Here is a 16,215-nt window from a genome sequence, read left to right as displayed (position 1 = left end):
TTCAGTCATCCACTGGAGCATAACAATAACGTCACTATGATTGAAAAGGATTTTAATAAAGATGTAAATAGTGTTATGTCAAATATGTGCAATGTAATCGTGAATTGTCTAATTTGTAGTTGTTTCTAATGTCTCAGCATACCATAAACCATGTCATATTTCAGTTTATGTTCACGTTCATTCATATTCTATCTACACTAATTATATATAATCGATTGATGATACATTACAGACATGATAACAAAATAAGACCAGGGAAAATATTTACATATCCTACAATATGTAGCGATGCAAATATTTTCATATAGAAAGTTAGGTACAGATACATATATTATAATTTTGGTTTATTAATACATTTATGATAGAAATTTTACCAAGTGGCGATAATTTTCTTCTTTTTCCCCCAGTTTTTTTTATAAGAAACTTAATTAAATCTGTGTGTTCTGTAAGTGACAATAAAGAAGGCACTAGTCGTATCTACGTATCGGCAAACATGTTTACTTTTGTATATAAAACATCCTTAAAATATCGAAGCTAATTTCACTCATTGATTACATTATTATCCTAAATTACGGAATTTATCCTGATAGCATGTTTCTTACAATATTTAAATCATAAGCATAAGTGAGATATTTTATTTATGTTAAAACATTTATGTCTGTTTTGTATTAAGGTAATATTTTCAATTTAAACCAAGGTCCTTACTTTTTGTAAACATACCCTCATAAAAAGCGCGTCTGTTAACATGACCATAGAAGACATTAATTCCATATGAAATTGTAATATATGTATGTCTACACAAATCACATTGCTACCTACAATACACATACAGTTGTACTGTTACCCCTTCCGACCTACTGAAGTATTGAGCATTTCCGTGTTAAATCCAAAAAAACAGACCTATCCATTATTTCAAACGTCTCCCGTAATGATAAAGATAATGACATTATTTTTTTGTTAAATATATATACCATTTCAATCAAATTATTATGGACTATACATATCATAGACTGTGCATAGTTTGTCTCCTTCCTCCTTTACCTTGGCTACATGTTAAACCCTTCCAGCCAGCTGAACACCCCTGAGTCCCACACGTCCCTGTTCCTTTGTTACAGTCTGATAGGGCACAATGGCAGTTCTGGTTACAGTCTCGTCCGAATGTTCCGTTACTACACGCTTAGGTATAACAAAGATGTTCATGGTGTATAAAAATAATACAATTTATAATTCATATAATAAATGTACATGTACTATTTGAGAGGTTTAGTTATTCCAGTTCTTAACATAATTATAACGACGATGAAAAAAAGTTTTCCCTTTTTTATAAATCAATGTTGACGTTTATTCTCCGCTGGCACCATATCAGTGTTACCTTGGTTACAGGAATCACCATGCCAGCCTGCAAAACACCCTCCTGTACATCCAATTTGTTTATTACAGTCTTGCTTGGAACAATGACACTGCTGAATACAATTTCGTCCAAACGTCCCAGGGTCACAGACTGACAATGTATAAATCTTTTCGTAAATAACGAGTTTATATGGACCAATTCAATGAAGCAACGTGAGGTAAAAGTAATGGCAAATCCAATTGTTCTGTGGCATACACTCTTGATCAATCCCCCTTAATTAAATACGCCTTTTGAAATACAAAAATCAACTTGGAGCATTTAAGATAAAAAAAATCAACAGAGTGTAGTTTTCAATTTTCGAAATTCAATATTTACGAAATCCAATTCGTGCATATGTATCAATCAGGTAACATTAACATTTTGGTAAAAAACGTATGGGATTTTTTGTGAGAAAGTATGGGTTATATTACAGTTTTTCCTCTTTTCCTCTTTTCCTCTAAGGTAATTACAAGAAAAATGGTAACCATGACCTCACACTTACATTTATTATGCATTAAATGATAACAAAAGGTTACAGTCAGATGCGGCACAATGACAGTTCTGGTTACAGCTTTGTCCGAATTTCCCATAAATGCAAGCTTAGGTTAAACAAAGATGTTCATAATGTATAAAAACAATCTTTTACTTCAAAATAAAGGTACCATTTCAGAGATTTGATTATTCCACTTCTCAATATTAATAATACATGAAAAAGGCAATATTTATCAACAAATTCATAAATGGTCCATTACTTTAATGGAGCATGCTGGATGCATGTACAGTTGTTACGGCACAATTTCTCACACAGACACGATTCCTCCTCCGGATGAGAAATCGTACTCAAATTTTTGCGTTCGCAACACGATTTTTTTATTGCACAACGCACCAAAATTACCGTGCGCACACCGTCTGCACATCGTCTGCATATTGTGCTCTCGACTATGTGATTAAACAGTTGATCGTCCCGTTGAGCTATATACATATGTGTGATATGGCCAGATCGTTTGCTAGATGTTACAGAATTAAAACATGCGTGAGACTCGAATGAAAATAAAAAAACAACAAAATTTTATCCGTATTAAATATCGGATTGGTATATTTTGCCCTTTTCTATTTTTCCAGCTTGTTATACAGTATTACAACGAGTGTAAAACTGTCAATAGTGAGGTTGTACTGTCAGGTAAAGTATTAGTATACATGCATAGTTTATTGCATGGAATTCATTGCCGATTAGAGTTCATAAAAGATTTGACAGGTATCAAAACATAACTTGACCTTTGGGGTAAACATTTCACACATCCTTCACGGTTGAATAGTGAAATAATAATGTACTCTTTACCTGACAATATACAAGTAAATTGTAACATGATGGACAGCATGGATAAGTTGATATCCGCAAAGTTTGACTGTTTCCAGCAGCAAATCGCCGGTTCGCAGACAAGTTTGAGTGAGGTGCAGTTAGCTAAACTAGAAACAATGACCAAGGAATGTTATAAATTTAACAAGAAAGGAATTGAAGAACAATTCAAACTGAACACCAAGATTAGACAAAACATAAAGGAGGCGGAGGCGGCGCTCACAGAAAATGAAGCGATGGACACAATTTCGAAAGGTATTGAGATAATAGAATCTAGACAGAAACTGATTAAGATAGCAGATAGCTCGGAGTTTGGCTGGAAAACTGTCACAGCATATGAACAAAAAGAACTGGCTAATGATTTCGAGGATGAAAAACGAATGTATAAAGCGGAGAGCAGGGCACAGAAGAAAATGAAACAGAACACCGCACAGAAGAGAGCCAGGGCTACTGCCCGTCGGACGCACTCATACATACCGGAAGCGGAAGTAACAGCAACACAGGGGAGAATTTCGTCAACACACGAGACAACAAGCCGTCCTGGAACTTGTTTCAGTTGTGAGAAACCGGGCCACTGGCGGTTTGAATGTAGAGAGACTTTCAAGAAGGCGGATGAACGCCTTAGTATTGATAAGATAAGATAAGTATTGAATTAGAAAAATCGAGAAGTGAAAATGTGAAACCCGAGAGAGAGTTGTTGTTTCTCCAGTGGGCAGGCTGATGGCCGCATATGATTTTTTGGTTAGAATACGGACCGATAGGGCAGTTTTAGAAGTCGTTAGGTTTGTTACAAGATTCCTTTTATGTCTTTGCCTCCTAGCGCAGATATTAGTAATAATAAATCGGCGAGAGAACAGGTTTATTTCGTTCAGCGGGAATTGGCAAAACGTTTAGAAAAGGGCTGTATTTCTGAAGTGAACGAGAAACCACACGTTGTGAATCCTTTAACGGTTGCGGACAACAAAGAGAAACTGAGGTTGGTTTTTGACTGTTGGCATATCGATCCTCATATTTATAAGTATGAAAATATCGTGGTTGCCAAAGATGTTTTTTCAAAAGGTGATTTTATTTTCGGTTTTGATTTGAAATCGGCTTACCAACACATTGAGATTTTTGAGGCGCACAGAACTTCCCTAGGCTTCGCATGGGATTTTAAGGCAGGGCGTGGGTATTTTTGTTTTAACGTCTTAATATATGGAATATCTTCGGCAGGTTACATATTTACCAAAGTAACAAGGGCAGTGGTGAGATTTTGGAGATCACAAAGGGAGAGCATCGTGATGTTATTAGATGATGGTCTTGGAGGAGCAAATAGCAAAGAGAGAGAAAAGGTTTTCAGTATGAAGGCAAAGAAAGATTTAGAAAGTGCAGGTTTTTTGATCGAACATGAAAAATGTAGCTGGGAGCCGCAGAGTGAGTTAGTTTGGTTGGGCCTTAGATGGCAGATGACTGAAGGTAAAGTATATGTGACAGATAGAAGGGTACAGAGATTGAGTCACAGCATTTAGCAGTTAGAGCTCAAGCTGAGTAGTGGGAATACTGTCGCAGTGAAGGAGTTGGCAGGTTTAGCTGGGCGGGTAGTTTCAATGCATCCTGCTATTGGTAATTTGGCACAGTTGAAAACAAAGAACATATTTAAGTTTATAAACAGTAAAGCAAGCTGGAAGGCACCAGTGGCAGTGAGTGAGGATCAAAAAGGGAATTGAGGTTCTGGAAAAGGAAAATTTGGGATGTTAATGGCAGGGACATTAACTATGTGTTTGAGGCAGACATTAGTGTTTTCACAGATGCCTCAGATGGAGGATATGGAGGTTATATTGTGCAAGAGGAAAAATCTTTTGTATTTGGTAATTGGACAGCCTCTGAGAGCCAGCAGAGCGCAACATGGAGAGAACTTGAGGCAATTAGGCGAATGTTAAACTTTAAAGGAGCATGTCTGGAAGGGCATAGAGTGCAGTTGCACACAGACAATCTGAATGTTGTGAAGATCGTTGAGAAAGGCAGTAGAAAGCCAGGTCTGCATGATATTGCAATAGATATTTTCAATACATGTCAGGGGAATGATAAATTGATCAAGCCATTCTGGGTTAAGCGGGACAGGAATGAGATAGCAGACGGGTTGAGCAGAGTCAGAGACAGTAATGACGGGTGCATAGATGATTGTACTTTCAGGAAGTTAGATACACTTTGGGGGCCCCACACCTGTGACAGGTTTGCAAATAATTTGAATTCCAAATGTGTATGTCTTAATTCCAGATACGAGTGATATTGATGCTTTTTAGCAGCCCTGGGGTGCAGGTGTAAATCTATGGGTCCCTTCTCCTAGATTGATATGTAAAACCATCCAAAAGGCTGTGAAGGAAAAAGCAAATTGAACAATGATAATTCCATTACGGAAGTCTGCACCTTTTTGGCCAAAAGTTTGTGACAAAAATGGTTTTAAACCTCTTGTTAAAAAGTTCAAAATATCGGATTCTAGTGTTGTTCAGAAAGGGTTGGGGAAAATGTTATATTTGGGGATGGAAAGACCAAATTTAAAATGGTGGCATTGCGTTTCAAAGCATGAATGATTGCTTTTTCAGGCCTAGGAATGAAAGACGCTATTGAAGACGAGGTCATCAGAGGTTGACACTTAACCGAAAATTTAAAGAGCCTGGCAGGGAGCATGACTACACACATCATAAAATCCAGAAGTAACAGTACAAATTCGAAGTATTTCAGGGACGTTCAGAAATGGGAAAGGTTTATAACAGCGGAAGGTGGGTGTGCGATTCCAGGACAGCCTATTCATGTGGCCCTTTATCTTACTAAACTGATCAATAACAATGTCTCATTCACCTCTATACAAAGAGCGTATTATTCTATTAAGTAGGCGCACGCGGTTCGCGGTTTGGTTAACCCAACCGACAATCTTTTTGTGTCTTCCATGTTGGAATCAGCAAAAAGACAAAACAGTGTTCCAGTTCAAAAGAAAGACATTATTTCAACTAGTAATATCATAGATTAATATAGTTAGTACAAGAGTTCGAGAGATTTGTTTGTGTTGAGAGATTTATCCATGATTACTTTGTGCTATGCAGGTCTTTTTAAGGTTTAGTGAGGTCAGTAGTCTGTGGGGTATAGATCTTAGTTTTGGAGATGGATTTGTACAATTATACATTCAAAAAAGTAAGACAGACCAGTACAGGCAGGGCAACAAGGTGCTTATATCAGAAGGTATCTCTGACGCATGTCCATGCAAAATGGTGAAGAGGAACATTGAAGTTGCTGACATAGATTGAAGTTCAAAAGATTTTTTGTGTAAGCCAGTTTACAGGTCAGGTTCTAGATGTGCACTCATACATAAACAGAAGGCTATTAGTTATACTAGGGCAAGGGAGATAATCCTAGCATGGCTTAGAGAAGTGTGTGGAGCACAGGCCAATTTGGGCTTACACTCGATGAGAGCCTCGGGGGCGTCTATGGCAGCTAGGTCGTCTACCAATGAGAGGTGTTGGAAGAGGCATGGGGGTACTAACGATGGTTATGTAGAGGATACTCTGGAGAAGCGTTTAGATGTTACTAAAGTGTTGAATTTGTAGCAGTCTCGTTTAGTACATGTACTTTTATGAAGTATTTGGTAGGGACATTTGCGGTGGTTTACTAGTCTATTGAGCCGATGGTTCATGCATTCTCAATGTTTTGTGAATTGCCATTCAGTTAATATTGTCCCTAAATTAAAAAAAAAAAAAATCTTATTTATATTTCCATTTGTTCTAGCTTTCCCGTTCTTTGGTGTCTCTAGCAGTGCTGCTGCGTGACCGGCAATCGCAGATATGGTGTTGTTATTTCATTATAGGCTATTGGGTAGCACTGCAGGGAAGTCAGTAACAGTATAGAACAGACGGGTTGTTGATAACAAAATAGACTGATACATACATAACAGTACTCACCGATAAACTGACCGAACGCTTATCGAGTGACACTGTAGGGGATCTGAAGCGGATAGGTGAACGAGCATTCGACACAACTAAACCACGCCACGTGACTAAATCAAACCGTCTTGTAGAAAAATCAACACCACACAACACCAGCACAGATGCAGCTCTGAATGATTCTATGCTAAACAAATGGGTAGTCAACATCTCTAATAAGGAGCACGCCAGTAGCGAGAAAACGTTACTCGCTAAGGGTATGAACTATGCCATCGTTCCAGATAAAATTCCGGTTGATGATTTTGTTATAGCCACAGAACAGGCATGTAAGAAACTTAGCTATGCTGAGGCTGATCAACTGAGATCCCAAGTAATGGGGGTTTTGAAATCCACGAAATTACCAACAAGTAACATGACGAAAGAAGAACGGGTCGCACTCCAAACATTAGGCAGAGACAAATCCATTACCATACTACCAGCTGACAAGGGGAAGACAACAGTTGTCATGGACACCAAAGACTATGAGGCCAAGGGCCAATGTCACAACTATGCTACAGGACAACAAGACATATACAGACCAATCCAACCCAAAAGTTTAAAAGGCGTCTCATAGCCCTACTATCAAAATTAAAACAAGAGAACAAGATTACCGAGGGCCAATACAGATATCTGTATCCCACAGCAGAAAACACTCCTAGAATGTACTGTACACCCAAGATCCACAAGCAGGGAAACCCACTGAGGCATATTGTGGACTACACTGGATCCATTGGTTACAATGTTTCCAGATCATATGCAGACATTCTTGGACCGCGAGTGGGTAAATCGAAACACCATATAAAGAATTCAAAACATCTAGCGGAAGCTATGTCTACCATTATGATTCAGGGAAAAGAAGAATTGATTTCACATGATGTTGTCTCTCTCTTTACTAACACACCCATTGACTACGCACTTAGAATCATTCGGAAACGCTTAGACTCAGATTCAGGAAATCATGGAATTGCTGGAGTTTTTGCTCACAGCAACGTATTTTAGTTTCCGGAACAACATCTATCAACAACGCTTCGGCACTGTTATGGGTAGTACAGTGTTTCCCATTGTTGCCAATTTGTTCATGGAACATCTGGAGTAAGAAGCAATAGCCACTGCCCCAATAGAATGCAAGCCTAGCTTATGGAAACGTTATGTTGACGACATACTTGAGATAATCAAGAAGGAGTCACAGAAAGATTTGACCAAACATATCAACACTATAGATGCCACTAACAACATCAAATTTACATGTGAGGAAGAAACGAACGGCACAATGCCCTTCCTAGACACTCTACTGGTAAAGAAAGAAGACGGAACCGCGAAGGTATTGTCTATAGAAAAAAGACTGATACGGACCAATACCTGAACTTCTAATCTCACCATCATTTACACCAGAAGTAAGGCGTCACACGCACGTTTCTCAACATATATGATACAATAGTCACAGAACAACAGGACAAAACACAAGAGCAGAATCACATCACTAGGGCATGAGAACATGTGCATATCCGGAATGGGCCCTAAAACGGGTAAAAAAACCAGTGTCAAAGTAAAGGGTACATCCGAAACCATCCAGAGGATATATCGAGGTCATGGCATAGCAACAGCCATGAAGCCCCACAAGACGCTTCGAAATATCCTAGTACACCCTAAGGATAAAACACCTAAAAAAAGAAAAGGTCGCAGAATGCGTATACAAAATCAGTTGCAAAACCTGCGACTCGTCGTATATTGGAGAGACTGGAAGGCGATTTGGCCTCCGCCTTGGTGAACACTGGAAAGATACAGAAACCCAAGAAGGTAGGAAATTCACCAGATCTGAAAGAAAGCAGTCGGAGTCCAAGATAAATAATTCGGTAATCACAGACCATGCCACACAGAACAACCATGTGATTGACTGGGATAGCTCCAAAGTTTTGGACAGAGAGAGCAATCTATTCAAGCGGCAGATAAAAGAAGCCATCTGGATACGCCGCAGTGGGCCAGTTCTAAATCGCACATCTATGATCAAGTGTTAACAAAGCGTAGCTGAATTGAGTCATTTCGGTACATATATAACAACTATTGTACATACGTTTACAGCGTAGCCGAAATCGCCATCGATTTTATGGACAACTCGTACCCATTTTACACCTTTGTGTGCATACGCTTCATTGGTTATTTGTCTGATGAAGGTGACAGTGTACATATCGTACTAGTAATCGAAACGTCACATAGATAATTTCATTGGTTGTGTAAAAAGAACTTCTCATAATAGTATTGTTGTGTTTTTTAAACAAACCAAATAGATAGATGTAAAATTATTTCACATATAGACACGGTCCCATATACCGGTAAACATAGCCCTTTATACGTGTACCTAGACCGTATTTTACCCCAACTGGGGTACTTACATAACTTGTCAAGGTGTGAAAATTCAGGTGAAGGGGAGTTTAGAACAAACCAAATGCAATTAACAAATAGTTAACGTCCAGTTGTGTTTTCATAACAGTCATACGGTATCATATATCGGTTCTCCATGTCAAACACATGGCGCCAGGTATAACTCCGGTCACAACATCAAAATGTTATTTAGCTGTTCTGTTACCTGGGAGCCAAACCCATACTTGGCAGTCTAACTTTCACTGTAATACTGTGTAACACGCATTGTAAAATTGAACATAATCTAAATTAATATGATGAGAAATGTATACATACAGTGTTCCTTATTCCATACGAGCCTTCCTGATTCCGTTATATTGATCAGCCAATTTTACCAAATTGCACATTTGTGCGGAGAGAAGCGAACAACGGGGCGAACGATTATTAAATCGCACAGTGGTGCGCACCATGTACGGACGATGTGCGGACGGTGTGTGCGCGATGTATGTACTATGTGCGCACATTATTTTTGGTGTGTTGTGCGGTCACAAAACTGTTATATTATAATACAAATGACGAAACAAAAAATGTTTCTCTCTCCTTTTATTATATAAACAAATGTTTACATCTTTTCACATATGTCGCAATATTAGTCTTACCTTTGTTACAGGAATCGCCCTGCCAGCCAGTCAAACACCCTCCTGTACATCCTCCCGTTTGTTTATCACAGTCTAGCTTTGAACAATGACACTGCTGAGTGCAATTTTGTCCAAACGTCCCAGGGTCACATGCTGTCAATGTTCAAGTCTTTTCGTTACTATTGAGGGTATCGCCATCATCTTAATCGCACAGTAAGGTAAATGTTCACTGAATATTTAATATGATTTGTATTCAATGTTCTTTGATAAATACTTCTCCGTGTGACAATAACAAATCTAAATTGCAAATGTAAAAGTAACTTTGTAACATTAAAGATATTGTGTTGTTTTGTATAGAATTGCGTGTGAGGCAAATAGCCATATGTAGATATTCAGCAATTAGTATTATAAAAACAATGACGAAAAACGTGTTAATGTTCTTTATCGTAAACCAATGTTTACATCTTTTCTCCTCCGTCGCAATATTAGTCTTACCTTGGTTACAGGAATCGCCCTGCCAGCCAGCCAAACACCCTCCTGTACATCCTCCCGTTTGTTTATCACAGTCTTGCTTTGAACAATGACACTGCTGAGTGCAATTTTGTCCAAACGTCCCAGGGTCACATGCTGTCAATGTTCAAGTCTTTTCGTTACTATTGAGTGTATTGCCATCATCTTAATCGCACAGTATTGTAAATGTTCACTGAATATTTAATATGATTTGTATTCAATGTTCTTTGATAAATACTTCTCCGTGTGACAATAACAAATCTAAATTGCAAATGTAAAAGTAACTTTGTAACATTAAAGATATTGTGTTGTTTTGTATAGAATTGCGTGTGAGGCAAATGGCCATATGTAGATATTCAGCAATTAGTATTATAAAAACAATGACGAAAAACGTGTTTATGTTCTTTATCGTAAACCAATGTTTACATCTTTTCTCCTCCGTCGCAATATTAGTCTTACCTTGGTTACAGGAATCGCCCTGCCAGCCAGCCAAACACCCTCCTGTACATCCTCCCGTTTGTTTATCACAGTCTTGCTTTGAACAATGACACTGCTGAGTGCAATTTTGTCCAAACGTCCCAGGGTCACATGCTGTCAATGTTCAAGTCTTTTCGTTACTATTGAGTGTATTGCCATCATCTTAATCGCACAGTATTGTAAATGTTCACTGAATATTTAATATGATTTGTATTCAATGTTCTTTGATAAATACTTCTCCGTGTGACAATAACAAATCTAAATTGCAAATGTAAAAGTAACTTTGTAACATTAAAGATATTGTGTTGTTTTGTATAGAATTGCGTGTGAGGCAAATGGCCATATGTAGATATTCAGCAATTAGTATTATAAAAACAATGACGAAAAACGTGTTTATGTTCTTTATCGTAAACCAATGTTTACATCTTTTCTCCTTCGTCGCAATATTAGTCTTACCTTGGTTACAGGAATCGCCCTGCCAGCCAGCCAAACACCCTCCTGTACATCCTCCCGTTTGTTTATCACAGTCTTGCTTTGAACAATGACACTGCTGAGTGCAATTTTGTCCAAACGTCCCAGGGTCACATGCTGTCAATGTTCAAGTCTTTTCGTTACTATTGAGTGTATTGCCATCATCTTAATCGCACAGTAAGGTAAATGTTCACTGAATATTTAATTTGATTTGTATTCAATGTTCTTTGATAAATACTTCTCCGTGTGACAATAACAAATCTAAATTGCAAATGTAAAAGTAACTTTGTAACATTAAAGATTTTGTGTTGTTTTGTATAGAATTGCGTGTGAGGCAAATGACCATATGTAGATATTCAGCAATTAGTATTATAAAAACAATGACGAAAAACGTGTTTGTGTTCTTTATCGTAAACCAATGTTTACATCTTTTCTCCTCCGTCACAATATTAGTCTTACCTTGTTGACATGAATCGCCCTGCCAGCCAGTCAAACACCCTCCTGTACATCTTCCCATTTTTTTATCACAGTCTTGCTTAGAACAATGACAATGCTGATGACAATTCTGCCCAAAAGTCCCTGTGTCACATGCTGAACAAGGTAAATTTATTTTACTAACACGAATTATTTAGATCATGTAAATAGCACAAAATGATGTAAAATTCAGACTCATTTCATTTTGTATATTATTTTCGTCCACGATAAATCACCCTTACCTGATGTGTTACTAATTTAATCTATAATTCAAATCGACATTATAACCCTGTAACATTTTATGATATGATTGAGTTGGTTTTTTTCAAACGCTTAAGATATTTTTTGATGAGATAAGTATAAAATTTCACTTATCTTATTTATAATAATGATGAAAATAATGATAATGGTTACCTTGACTACATGTTAAACCCTTCCATCCAGCTGAACATCCCTGAGGTCCACACGTCCCCGTTTGTTTGTTACAGTCAGCGGTGGCACAGTGACAGGTCTGGCTACAGCCTTGTCCGAATAAACCATGTTCACAGTCTACAATACAATGATACAAATATACATACCATTGTGCTAGCGTTATCACGCAGAATTGTTTCAACATGTCGTTACTATTATAGATCATCGGTCAGCATCGGTCAAGAGGTTATTATAATTGAATTAACAGTAACACGTTAGCATCCATCTCCATTTTGATAAGAAAACGAATTTCTTTACGGAGCAAATCCTACACCCGTAACTATGTACGGAAGGAATGGTTTATTTATCGTTGCATGCTGATTTGAGATGCATTAGCTTTGGGACATATTTACAACATTATATAAACCAATCAAAGATTGTTATTAGGCCAAAGGGGCTGCTAAGTCCAGGGCCAATCTTGTGTCTCACAAGTTTTTTCCATCTCGTATTGTTTTTCATTCCATTGGCGAACATTCCTGTATTATTGCAGTAAGTATGTTCAAACCTTTACTAAATGTCATTTGTCTCTTTTATTTCCTTTGTCTTTTTTAGCGTTGACTCCATAATGACATAATGACACAAAATACGTGTTCTGTACATGATCCCTTAAACAACGAAAACAAAAAGTCATAAAGCTCGAAGCAATCACTTCGTTTAGTAAGTATAAATCTGGATTCGGACTGATATAACCAGAAGTTGAAATGTAAAATATTACATACGCAATTCGAGAGATACTTTAAGTGGGAATATGAAAAATGTATATTTGATTAATTTTTGTTCTCTCTAAAACAGATTAATCTTCACAGTTGTTCAACTTCATCTATGAAATGCATGTATTTTGCATCAATCATGCTGCTACGACTACCTTCGTTACACGAATCACCCTTCAATCCAGCGGAACACCCTGAAATATCAATAATCAAATATTTGTTCGTTAGTATATGTATGCATCATCAAGTGATCTTACATATTTAATGACATTCTATGAAAATGTATTTAAAAACTTCTTTGCATGTACATTTGAAGGATCGCACAACCTCACACGATGTGCGTTGTGGGCGCGATGTGTGCACGGTGTGTACACGACGTGTGTACGATGTGCAAATGATAAAAATCTGGACGGTTACTGCTTGCGCACATTTGTGCGAAAGAAGGACATGCGTTGTGCGATGACAATCATGGTTGGTGTAAATTGAGAAATGGGTTAACGATATATACGGTTTTCGTGTTTTAAAATATAAAGTTGATTTTTAAGTATATTTCTATATTCTAGGTACATGTTAGAGCTGATCTTTCTATCTGTATTTTCTTAAATTTAAAAATGATGTTTACCTGGTTTTGTAAACTACACAAATCGACACATGTAAAAAACACATATAACGTGGTCCCATATACAGGTAAACACAGCCACATTGTACATTGACCTGGACTGTAGTTTTCCCCACCCCAGGCAGTTACGTAACTCGCCAAGGTGTGCCAGTGTGGAGGGGAGCTATAGATTAAAACGAATGCAAATTACAAATACTAAACGTCCAGTTTTGTTTATAACAGTAATACGATATCATATATAGGCTCTCTATGCACAGGGCTCCAGGTATAACTCCAGTCACTCATCACAATGCTATTTACCTATCCTGTTACCTGGGAACCAAACCCATTCTTGACAGTCTAACGGTCACAGTAATACTGTGTAGCACGCATTGTCAAATTGAACATAATACTAATTGATATGATGAGAAATTTATATATACAGGTTTCCGTATATGAGGGTTCCGGATGTTTTTTCATTCTGTAATATTCATTAAAATATTGTTCCAAATTGCACATTTGTGCGGAGAGAAGCGCATAACGGGGCGAACGATTGTTGACGATATGTGGACGGTGTATGCATGATGTATGCACGATTTGCGCACGCTATTTTATGTGCGTGGTGCGGTCACACAACTGTATACATACTAAACAACTTTTAAATTGTAACATTTTTGAGTATATTGTTTGATACACATAATCGTAATATTCCATAATTCGTATGGTAGTATATTGTCCCGTGGCTGTACGACATATCAAAGGAACCTTTACATTTGACCGTCACATCCATGTAAATATTCCACGTCTGTATTTCACACAATTATGACACACGGTTCTTTATGAAATGATAGGTGTTAAAAAAATTAAAATCAACCATCTAACATTAAATGTAACGGTTTGACATAATCCCAATTTAGTATGATGAACAATATAATGGGAATGTGAGTTGCGTTTTATACCAAAAACTATCAAAAAGACGAATCTGTGTTGCTCATTCCAACCTCAATTGAATGAGTCACCTGTTGAAATATTACTGCAAAGTCTTGGTGTAAGCTTTCACTCATGCGTGTACATTTGCACATAACAATTGTTAGTAAATATGAGTGTCAGATTAGAGCTTAATTTTGTTTGCTTTGAAAAGTTTCCTTCGTTTTGCTTACATGAAGTGTACAATCACCATATACTAAACCATCGATAGAGACAGTTTGGGCTTGCAGAAAGAATACTTACAATATGTAACTGGTCAAATTTTCCCGGGAACGGGGAACTGTTATACAAAATATCAGTATCCTAGTTCAAATACTGAAAGTTACCAGGGTCATTCACTATAGTACCGGCCTAGACCATTTATCGATCCGTTACGCCCGCATGCTTTGCACGTACATTTAGTGTACATGTTAATATATCTTTTGTATATCGTCAAAATTCAGTAAAAGAAATCAAAAACAGTCACAAACGTGGTAAAAACTTATGACTAGGGTAACCCTTTCAAACTTTCGGCGAAAGTTAAACACAAGTCTTTTGTCAAATGCCTTATCTGACTAACTGTCAGCACAAATTTAAGCGTAGTCGATTAAGCCTTGAAGATGTGCCACGTCCTTGCAAACCTGTGTAGGTGACCAACGTTACAAACATTGAAGCTCGGAGAAAGCTATTTGTGGAAGACTGGCGAGGGATAGTTTCCGAAATGGCCAACGCATTAGACATTATATACGGAAGTTTTCATACAATTAAGCGTGATCGTAAAAGTATGAAAAAGTTGTCCACGCGATTGGTCCAAAAATCTTTCACTTACAACCAGAAGGATGTGCATGTTACAATGTCACTTAAGCATTGAGGTTGGTTGTTTTTAATTTTCATCGGGTTATGCAAAAAAGTGTTTTTGCAAACTTTATGAATCCGTAGCAAGGTTTGTAAAAACAACTAATTTTATAACTGGATGAACATTAAAAAAAATCAACCTCAATGCTTATAATTAATTTCAATTGATTGTCATGAAAACAAATCCATGAACATTGTGGCAACTCATCATATGCGGAATAATATTTCAACCAGCAACTTTGTTTATTGCGTTACCATGAAATGTCAAATGTCTCGTGCGATCAGCTGAGCGGAGAAGTCGTCGGCCATTTGAGTTAACTGCGGCGAGGCGGTAAAACACGATGTATGGCCTATTTTTGTCCGAAATTAAAGACGAAGTGCGCAAACGACGAGTGGCATAGAAGGCCGACAGAACGAAAGTTATTTGAAGAAGATAGCTTAGTTGATTGTGTCATGGGCAGCATTACCATCGTTGCAATTAAAGCAAGTGGACCTGAACACCTGTGTTGAATTTCGGTGACTGTGTGTGCTGGCGCAGTTTGTGTATGTGCACGTGTCACGGAATTATTTGAAGACTGGTGTTCGGTTGAACTCATAATGCCAGTCTTTCACATAAAGTGTACTTTTGGCTGGTAGAACATTTTTGACTGCAACTTCTTACAGAACTTTCGTTATTGTTCCCAAACATATTATAAACATAATATGCCGCAAGTCGAAGCCGGTTGCTCGAAGCAAAATTGCAATGTCATCATTCCGTTGCAATTTGATTTTATTTCCCAATTTCTACAGTCACGTTCATTGATTATGATTATGAATATGATATCCTGGTAGCTTAATGAAAATCATTCCAATTTCATTTGCGAAGATCCGCGTTCGAAGACCATGCATTTTTAAAATTTTAAAACTTCAAATTTTAAAGGTGTATTAACGTGTTTTTCATTGCAAACTTTGGCAACAATAGTAAGGTCCCCGATAACACCCCCCCCC

The 16,215-nt window shown here is 37.5% G+C and overlaps 1 protein-coding gene across 1 annotated transcript in view; it reads right to left on the bottom strand.

Moving 5' to 3' along the window:
• Positions 1–1,328: 1,328 nt before the first annotated feature.
• The window catches only part of LOC110452490 (multiple epidermal growth factor-like domains protein 10), a 105,704-nt gene continuing 90,817 nt past the window's right edge, over positions 1,329–16,215 (bottom strand). The window contains exons 10-14 of the mRNA XM_021501051.1: positions 11,140–11,271; positions 10,666–10,797; positions 10,192–10,323; positions 9,718–9,849; positions 1,329–1,501 (exon numbers count right to left, since the gene is read on the bottom strand). Coding sequence (XP_021356726.1) covers positions 1,329–1,501; positions 9,718–9,849; positions 10,192–10,323; positions 10,666–10,797; positions 11,140–11,271 — 701 coding nt within the window. The remainder of the gene's footprint in view (positions 1,502–9,717; positions 9,850–10,191; positions 10,324–10,665; positions 10,798–11,139; positions 11,272–16,215) is intronic.

Source organism: Mizuhopecten yessoensis, unplaced genomic scaffold (genome assembly GCF_002113885.1).
Source record: "Mizuhopecten yessoensis strain PY_sf001 unplaced genomic scaffold, ASM211388v2 scaffold6719, whole genome shotgun sequence".
Lineage (NCBI taxonomy): Eukaryota > Metazoa > Mollusca > Bivalvia > Pectinida > Pectinidae > Mizuhopecten > Mizuhopecten yessoensis.
The sequence above is the reverse complement of the archived record's forward strand: the minus strand, read 5'-3'. Positions and strand labels throughout refer to the sequence as shown.